The sequence below is a fragment of the Nanorana parkeri genome, unplaced genomic scaffold, assembly GCF_000935625.1.
Source record: "Nanorana parkeri isolate BGI_ZX_2015 unplaced genomic scaffold, ASM93562v1 scaffold489, whole genome shotgun sequence".
Lineage (NCBI taxonomy): Eukaryota > Metazoa > Chordata > Amphibia > Anura > Dicroglossidae > Nanorana > Nanorana parkeri.
The window spans coordinates 916608-926517 of NW_017306757.1; the positions used below are offsets into that span (position 1 = coordinate 916608).

Consider the following 9910-nt stretch of genomic DNA (forward strand, 5'->3'; position numbering starts at 1 on the left):
CCCCCGCCACACTCACTCACCCCTGCCCCCCTTGCAATAACTATTTAAGCTCCATTTTTGGCTTGTCTTAGCCAATGTGATCCCATTGTGGCGCCCCCAACTTAACAGCAATAGGGTCTGGTCTGGTGATTCCCGCTAAGGCCCGAGCACTGTCACATAGTGAAGGTTATGTGCTTCAAATTGCAATACAAACAAGCAGCTTGGGAGCATGGCTGGGTACATGTTAGGGTGGGTGGGCTATGTGCAGAAGCCAGGGGATAACCATGTCAGACAGGCAATTGTTATTTTTAGAATCTAAGCTTTTCTCTCCTGAGAAATCGAGGCTGCGGACTTTTTGTGGGTGAAGTAGTCACAAACCTCCACAGGCAGTCGTTCTCCCACTTCTGTACTTATAGAATAGTTCCAGGGCAGCGAAACGTCTTGGAAGCTAGCACATGTTTGGCACTGATCTGTTTTTTATTAGTTTTATTAGTTGCCTATATAAACTTTTTAAAAACTGCGAGATTTAACAAGACAATAAACCATTCAAGCCCTGAAGATTTTAAAGATTGCCACATTGTTCCCACCACAGTCACCAGAAGGCAGAGTAGATTTTCTACATCACTGCACAGATATTTTACTCTTCTATCATCTGTTCTGAGGGTTACACCCTAAATCCCTTCAGTTCACGAGAGAGGTATTAAATGACACAAATTCTGCAGGCTGAGCTGACTAAGGAATGGGGTGTATTTCTGCCTGGAATTCAGGGTGTATACAGAAGAAAAACACAACATTATATTTCAAGCAGCATGACTATTTAGGTTCTTACCTTTCTGTGTCACTGGGTCATCCCCACTGAAAAGCCATGTGTGTTTAACATGCAACCTCATTGTTCCAAACTTCAGTAAATACTTTATTTTCGAAAGATGTGAAGAGGACCTGTCCGTTTTTTTTTTAGAAGCTCATGGGTACAAAAACAAATGCATTCTACTCTTCTTCAGCAGAGTCCATGTATTGCATAGTGAGATGGGGACTGAAAAACCGACACATTGTAAAATGAATACTGACATTCACACTGGATTTACACTTTGCATTGTAAAAACACATGCTGTTTTGTGCATTTGTGTAATAAAACAATTTTTGGCATGGGTGCAATGAAAGTCTGAACTGCCCTGGACAAAGATCTCCTGAGTGGGGCTAATATAACACTGCAGGGTGCACTGATTGGTATCGAGGAAAGGGCAGGGGGGTCTATAAAGGGCATCTTCAATGAAAGTGAAATCGTCCTCTATGCAATGGGAGTTTTGGATTTGTTGTTATGGACAGTACAGACTGTGGGATGCAGCGCCTCAAGCTGACCATTGCGATGGCATGGGCAAAGCACAGGTTCTCTTGCCATTCTGATCCACTGTTTGGACACACCTGAAGTGGTTAAATGAGAACTATGGGGTTAGGGCTTTTCCCCATAGTTCTCCTAAGGGTAACGGGAGGACAAAAACTAGCGTCCTCCCGTCACCCTAAGCTCAGTATACCGCGAGCTACAGCTCGTGGTATACTGAGACGCCACAGCCGAAACGGATCCCGACAACTATGTCTGGATCCACCCAGCTGCGTGAGTGACAGCTGGCTCTGCCTATCGTGAGGCAGAGCCAGCTGTACCCGCCCCCTCCCCCGTCCGTTCCGCCAGTCAGCGCTGGAGGATCAGAGTGGGAAGGGGGGAATCCAGTCCCTCCCCTGTCACGGCTCTCTGCCGGCACAGGATCGAGAAGTGATCGAGCGCTGGTATGTGTTTGCTCACTTCCCACTACCTTCACAGGTCGGCACAGATTATAAGGCTGAGTGAAAATCAATGACCTCATAATTCTCCTTTTAAGATTTCTAAAGGCTGGTTGCAACACAGGTCTGTTCTTGAGCACATGTTCGTCGTACCCAGAAGTACCATGTTTTACCTGGGTGCTCCAGCGGCAGGGGAGCATGCTATAGGCAAGAACAAGCACCTTATTGTACCTGTTGCCAATCCTGGTTAAACCTGTAACCTGTTTACCAGAGAATAAGGCGGCAGGAGAGTGTCTCAGTACACCAGTGTTCACCTTAAACTGAAATAACACTTTTTGGTGGGTGGACCAATCCTTTTAAGTGTCATGCCCTTACAAAAAGTTAAAACCCAAGGAATCTGATTATATTGCTCACAAAAAATAAAGCCGCTCCTAAGACCACCTGCAATCCTCAACTCCAGCTCACAGGTGCTTACTTCTCCATGGTCCATTCTTCCCACACACTATTCAACAAAGTTCTGGGGCTGCACATCGCTTCCAAGGGACAGCATCAACTTTACTGTCTAGCATAAGCACAGACACTCCACCCAGGATCCTCCCTCTGCCATGTTTCACCCCCTACTGGAGTCTAATCCTAGAGCTTGGTAGGTCATAAAGCTTGATGTATGAATAACCACAGTAGAGGGCAAAGCATGCTAGAGGGAGGTTTCTGGGTGATGTGTCTGTGCTTGTGCTGAACAATAAAGTTGATCTTACCTATTGGAAGTGTGGTACAGCTCCAGAACTTTGCCAAAAAAAATCTGAGTTTTGTGTTCAAATAGAGTAAAGAATTGCCTATTTGTAATCACCACCTTGTCTATTTTCTGAATACCAGGATGCTTTCAGATATGGACCAGTAATGGAGGATCCTCCTGTATTAAATGTGCAAACGATTCCAGTCATGAAGTGGCTTATAACCTTACAGAGTGCACAAATAGTAAGTAATTCAATCTATAAGTGTATGTATTCTATTATGGAGATTGTGATCACACAAGTCAGTGCATCATGTTAGCTTATCCAGGAAATATGATAGTCAATGAAATGATTATATCCTTATCCATAATACTGTGTATATTTAGGGTGAACCTGTCAACCATTACGAATGTTTAAATCTAATAATTGCTACCTAATAAGTAAGTACCGCAGGGTGTTTATTAGCTTTTGAGGGCCAGTAAAGACACCTCTGGGTACCTTTTTGATATTAGGTTCACTTTGCTACTGAGGGCACAACTTTGCCAGTTTCTCAGGGTTATTCACAGAAGGGTGAAGAGTTTGTTCACTTCTCCAATCTAGGACAACATAGCTGAACTGGAAAGGAGCCGAAATGGAGAATTTTTCCAGCTCAGCTATGTTGGCCTAGATCAGGGGTGCCCACAATTTTTGTGTTAAAGATCTACTTTTCAAATGACGAGCTACATGAGATCTACCAATGAAAAAAAAAAAAAACTCCCTCGCTCTCTCTCCTGGCTGTCTCTCCTTGCACATCCTCCTGGCTCTCTCCCCTGGCTGTCTATCCTGGCTCACCTTTCTGTATTTTGCAAACAGTGTAGTGCAACAGGCTGTGTAAACTAATATTCTTTGATGTAATACATAGCACTTCAACCACCAGTATCCACCAGAAAGGTGTCAGTGAGCTTGGCTCAGCAGAGTCAGGCTAATAGGTAATCACCCAGATAGCAAGGATAACTTGCCACAAACTTGCGGCAGGGTTAAATTGTAATTCTTGTTAACTTGCCGCACACATTCCTGGCAAGTTGTAGACTTGCAGAACACTTGCAGCACAAGTTCTAGTTGACACTTTTTGAATTTGTAGCAAATTTGCTTGGCAAGTCTACAGCAACAGTCCTGCAGGTCTTAGCAAGAGCTCTGCAAGCTCGCTGGTCTGGGGACTAGCAATGCAGACTTGCTGTAATTGTGCAACAAAATTGTGAAGTTTGGCAAGTCTGCAATAGTTTAGCAAGTCATTTTCAAACTTGCAGCACAATTTCTTGCTATCTGGGCATGTGTGCACAGTTAAATAAATATACCAAAATGGAATAAAGGGGCTGCCATTCACACCCTTCGTGATCTACCAGCATCAGCTTTGAGAGCTACTGGTAGATCACAATCTACCTAATGGGCACCCCTGGCCTAGATTGTTCACTTCTCCTGCCTTCTCCAAAACTCCTCACCCTTTTGTGAATAACCATTTCGGTGTTTTTAAACCTGAACCTTGAGCTAAGCCATGGTCACCAGTGCCTGTCCAGTGAAAGTAAATAAGGGATCTCTCATTGGGCAGCAGGGATATCAGACGGACAGGGCTTAGTGGCAGGCGGCAGAGTTTGTCAGGTACAAATCCAGCCCTTAGTAACATAAGGGAAACCAGGTTCAAAGTGGCACACATCAAATAAAAGGCTTTCCTGGCTAACAGGTAAAAGTCACCAGCCATTGCCTGCTTGTAGACAGAACTTTTACAATTTTAGAAACCTTGGAAAGGTGTAAATGGGAGGTGCTGGATCAGATATTGATTCAACACCACAAAATGGTGTAGAGTCGGCACTGTAGAGAACAATGGCTCTTTCTGTCAGCTCTTAAGCATGAAAGCGCTCTTCAGAGGAAATCCAGAGTTGAAAAAAAAAACAGCTATTGATGCCAGTTTCAGGCCTGGGTAACACCTAGGCGACAGCGTTTTTGCGCTTTTAACGCATGTTTGTGATGCACGTTTTTGAGCGGTTTTATGCACATACGGCAAAAAGCGTGTTTTTGTGAGCAGATTGTAGCTCATTGATGTTAATGAGAAAAAGCGCAGAAAATGCGCAGAAAAACGCGCAAAAACACAGCAAACGGGCGTTTTCAAGCGTTTCCTATTCCGTCTATAGGGCCAAAATGAGCTGTAAGATGCCTAAAAGGTCTGGGGACTAGCAATGCAGACTTGCTGTAATTGTGCAACAAAATTGTGAAGTTTGGCAAGTCTGCAATAGTTTAGCAAGTCATTTTCAAACTTGCAGCACAATTTCTTGCTATCTGGGCATGTGTGCACAGTTAAATAAATATACCAAAATGGAATAAAGGGGCTGCCATTCACACCCTTCGTGATCTACCAGCATCAGCTTTGAGAGCTACTGGTAGATCACAATCTACCTAATGGGCACCCCTGGCCTAGATTGTTCACTTCTCCTGCCTTCTCCAAAACTCCTCACCCTTTTGTGAATAACCATTTCGGTGTTTTTAAACCTGAACCTTGAGCTAAGCCATGGTCACCAGTGCCTGTCCAGTGAAAGTAAATAAGGGATCTCTCATTGGGCAGCAGGGATATCAGACGGACAGGGCTTAGTGGCAGGCGGCAGAGTTTGTCAGGTACAAATCCAGCCCTTAGTAACATAAGGGAAACCAGGTTCAAAGTGGCACACATCAAATAAAAGGCTTTCCTGGCTAACAGGTAAAAGTCACCAGCCATTGCCTGCTTGTAGACAGAACTTTTACAATTTTAGAAACCTTGGAAAGGTGTAAATGGGAGGTGCTGGATCAGATATTGATTCAACACCACAAAATGGTGTAGAGTCGGCACTGTAGAGAACAATGGCTCTTTCTGTCAGCTCTTAAGCATGAAAGCGCTCTTCAGAGGAAATCCAGAGTTGAAAAAAAAAACAGCTATTGATGCCAGTTTCAGGCCTGGGTAACACCTAGGCGACAGCGTTTTTGCGCTTTTAACGCATGTTTGTGATGCACGTTTTTGAGCGGTTTTATGCACATACGGCAAAAAGCGTGTTTTTGTGAGCAGATTGTAGCTCATTGATGTTAATGAGAAAAAGCGCAGAAAATGCGCAGAAAAACGCGCAAAAACACAGCAAACGGGCGTTTTCAAGCGTTTCCTATTCCGTCTATAGGGCCAAAATGAGCTGTAAGATGCCTAAAAAAAGCTTCTGTACTTTTTCCACAGACAGAAAAGTGCTTATGGCAACAAAACTCTCAGATGTGAGCAGGGCCATAGAAATTAATGGGATTTTTTGGGGGGACAGATTTTTGGAGTGCTACAAAACGCTCAGTGTGAACCAGGACTTAAGGGAAGAGGAAATTCTATTTCAACATCTATCTAACATCTTTCAGGCCATTTGCATCCCTATTTATAATTTAAGCCCTGGTGAAGGAGTTTTGTGACCTCTTGAAACATGTTGGCCTGTTATCTTGGCATTTTATGATGAAGTAAATACTACAGGGCTCCAAAACTTTTGGCACAGCGCTCTTGCTTTTCTCAACTTTGTATACTGAGAATTTAGAGGCCAGATAGCCCAATCTAGCGAGCACCAGGCATTTTTTAAGGAACCAGGCAATATTTCCTTCCATTGAGTCAGCAAAAAGGTTCGAAGGAAATTTAAAGGGTTATTAAACCCATGCATGTTTCCGCATATATCTACTGCTAGCAAGCAGTAGATATATGCAAAACGATAAAAAAAACTTTTTCAAAGGGTTAATACTTACCTGGGCGCTCCCGTCCGAACATCTCAAAATTTCTCGGGCGGCCGCAAAGGATCTTGGGGCGGGCGCATGCGCAGTTCAGATGTTCGGCCGAGAGAGACGAGGAGAGACACAAGGTAAGTCTATGGAGCAGCGCGCACCCGCACAGACACCGTGGGACATGAGAGAAGGAGGACAGAGGAGTCAGCGCTGGATCGGAGACCCGCACTAGCGCTGGATGGACTGCTGAAAACTACACTAAAGAAGAAGAAGACGATCGGATTAAGAGGCATCATTTAAGGTAAGTCCCTAAACTAAGATTGGGGAGGAGGGAAATATTAGCCTTTAATGTCACTTTAAGGAAGTTTTCCTTTTCTTTGTTTTCTGTTATGGTGCATTGGCTATCAGGCTCTTTTTATGTTTCTTGCCCTGAAAAAAAAAAACACATTAAAAATATGGGAAGCTGAAACAAAGGAAGTAGACTGGTTGTACTTGCTGCAAGTAGTTAGCAAATTATTGCTAACCCAGATCTACCCACTGCTAATAAACTTCTTATCACAAACGTTCTGCATGGCACCAGATACAGGTTTTATGCTTTTCTAATGCAACTCCCTTTTTAGTCTTCCTGCTTGTGAGTGAATGGCTAGATCAAACAGGACGCCTTATCTTCTGCTTTCAGTTTGAGAGTAGCTGTTTAAAAAGAAAAAAAGTAAGAGAAAAGTCAAGATTACTATCTCGCACACAAACCATAAATCAGTACCGGTTTTTTCCCACTTCATAGATTTAGAGCAGTTTATGCGAACATGGAGCCAGCGAGGCAATTATACCTAATCAATTCCTTGTAGGTAACAGGATTCAGTGGGGCATGTGGAGGACTTCAGTTCTGCATAACGTCATCTCTACTCCCATTACAAAGTTGTACTGGTTCTTGTAAAGCATTCCTTCATATCCTAGTGTTGCACAGGTTCATTTTTGCACTTAAAAGATAAAATAAGCAATGTTATTGGGTAACTATGGCAACCTCTTCACTTATCATTTGCCCTATTGGTTTATGAATGAATCCCTGCGTGTGCAGATGGTGAACCTCAGCTGTTATGTGGCCCATTTACACTATAACACGGTGAGCTGCAACACACATTATTCCTGCACCATGACACTTTAGGTGGCCCGATCATTTTAAATGGGCTTTTAAAGCATAAACAAAAAAGCCCTACACAATTTTTAAAGCCGCAGTACACAGAGCATTTGCATTTGTGCATATATATATATATATACAGTATGTGCTGTGGTACAATTGACAATGCACAGCAACACACATATACAGTGTGTTACTGTTGCATGTGTTGCATCTCTTGCTACAAAAGAACGTTGTGATGTGAACAAGCCCATAGTGCGTCTATTCCAGGGGTAGGCAAGCTGTGGCCCTCCCAGCTGTTAAACTACAAATCCTATCATGCATCTGATTCTGAAAGTCAAGCCTGTTGCTGTCAGTCATGCAGTGCCTCATGGGACTTGTAGTTGCACCACAGCTGGAGGGCCAGAGTTTACCTACCGCCGGTCTATACTAAACTGATGAGATCTGAAGTCTGGATAGTGTGTGGGCTACAACAAATTGACCCCTTTTGTACTGCGTATCGGATTAGTAACTACATGACATCAGAGGCAATGAGCTCTCCATCATGAACACTGGATGCACCTGTCCTCAATAAATGTTCTTGTGAATCTGAAGCCACACATCCTGTTAGACAGGACCGGCAGCATAAGATCTCGTTGGGTTCCCTATCCTTGTTTCTTACAATAACATGTCGCCTCTCCTAGCTGTATGTTTTATCTTTGGCTGTTTTTGGCTCTTACAATACATGTCCTATGGAATACAGATTCCTGTCCATCTGCTCTCACCTGTTTATAGTGTTCACAGTGAAATTTTAAATTCACTGTGGACTACAGAAGCTAAAAATAAATGTCTGAACCTATACAGCTGACATATGATCAGTATAATTAAATGTTGGTGGCACATAAAACTTTTGTTTTTGTTGTTTTTCTCTTTGGAGCTTTTTATAGCAATATTTAATTGATTCTAATGTGTACACATGGTTCTTTCTCCTTCCCTGACCACTCCTGCTATCGGCCCATCATCTTGCAGGCACACTGCTTTTTTTTATGTCAGAGTTTAAAGCCCAACTCCAGGCATGTATTATTTGTATTCTTAAATATAGTGAGGACGGTTAGGCCCCATTCACACAGGGCTTCAAAGAGAACTATGGGGTAACCATCTTATCCCATAGGTCTCTTAATGGTCACAGGAGGACATATGCTAACATCCTCCCGTGACCCAAAGCTCAGTATTTAGCTCGTTATATACTCCGAGCACCTCAGCCAGGATGGTTCCCAACAATACTGTCAAGATCCACCCAACTGGCTGATTGACAGCAGGCTCTGCCTATCTAGAGGCAGAGTCAGCTGTGCCCGCCCTGTCCGTTTCTCCACTCAGCGCTGGTAGATCGGAGAGGGGAGGGGGAAATCCCTGTGGGGAGCAGTGACTGACAGTCACCGCTCTCTGCAGGGTGATGATCAGGAAGTAAGCAAGTGATGGTATGTGTACGCTCACTTCCCGATCTACAGAGCCGACGTGTGACAGTTGCAATGACACACGTCGACTCTATCTATGAGGATAAGTGAAAATCACTCACCTCATAGTTCTCCTATTAAGGCTGCGGCTGGAGATTCCTGTTGCAAGAACTTATGGATTCTTGCAGCAGGAATGCCAGGTATGTCCGCATCTGCAAAGGTCAGCTCATGTAATGATTACCTCAGCTCTGGGTGTCTCGAAGAATGCTGTTTAACTTTTCATATACCATTATCCATGATATATTACAAATTTAAAGAAGAACTATGGGGTTAAGGCTTTTCCCCATAGTTCTCCTTAGGGTAACGGGAGGACACAAACTAGCGTCCTCCCGTCACCCTAAGCGCATATATACCACGAGCTACAGCTCGCGGTATACTGAGACGCCACAGTATACCGCGAGCTGCTCGCGGTACACTGAGACGCCGCAGCTGAAGCGGATCCCGACAATTATGTCTGGATCCGCCCAGCTGCGTGAGTGACAGCTGGCTCTGCCTATCTAGAGGCAGAGCCAACTGTACCCGCCCCCTCCCCCGTCCGATCTGCCAGTCAGTGCTGGCAGATCCGAGCGGGGAGAGGGGAATCCAGCTGTGACAGGATTGAGAGGTGAGCGAACGCCGGTATGTGTTCTCTCACCTCCCGATCTACTGAGCCGACCTGTGACTGTCTCATTGTCACAGGTCAGCTAGAACTATGAGGTGAGTGAAAAGCACTCGCCTCATAATTCTCCTTTTAAAGGGAATTGTAGAAGTCTTCCAAGCTCCAGCGATAGAGACTTTAGCAGCCAGGACAAAGGACAACAATTTGTCTTTAAACTTCGAGATACCTGGAATCGGTCGGTTTTACCTTTTTTTTAGGTTTGATCATGGCATTGCATGAAGTGGCAAAGAGAATACAGGGTTACTGGACACAGCAGCATTTAAAGGGGAACTGTATGGAAAAAATATGGATATTAGTGTGTGTGATGAGAGGGAGAGAGAGAAATAATGCTGGTAGGTTAATTGGCTCCGTATCCATTTAGACAGGAGCCAATTAACCAACCAGCATTATATATATA

The 9910-nt window shown here is 44.1% G+C and overlaps 1 protein-coding gene across 1 annotated transcript in view; it reads left to right on the forward strand.

Annotated features, from left to right (window-relative positions):
* Nucleotides 1-9910, forward strand: part of CUNH1orf159 (chromosome unknown C1orf159 homolog) — a 33626-nt gene that overhangs the window by 10061 nt on the left and 13655 nt on the right. Inside the window, exon 4 of the mRNA XM_018560940.1 lies at nt 2629-2730. Within this exon, the coding sequence (XP_018416442.1) occupies nt 2629-2730 (102 nt within the window). The remainder of the gene's footprint in view (nt 1-2628; nt 2731-9910) is intronic.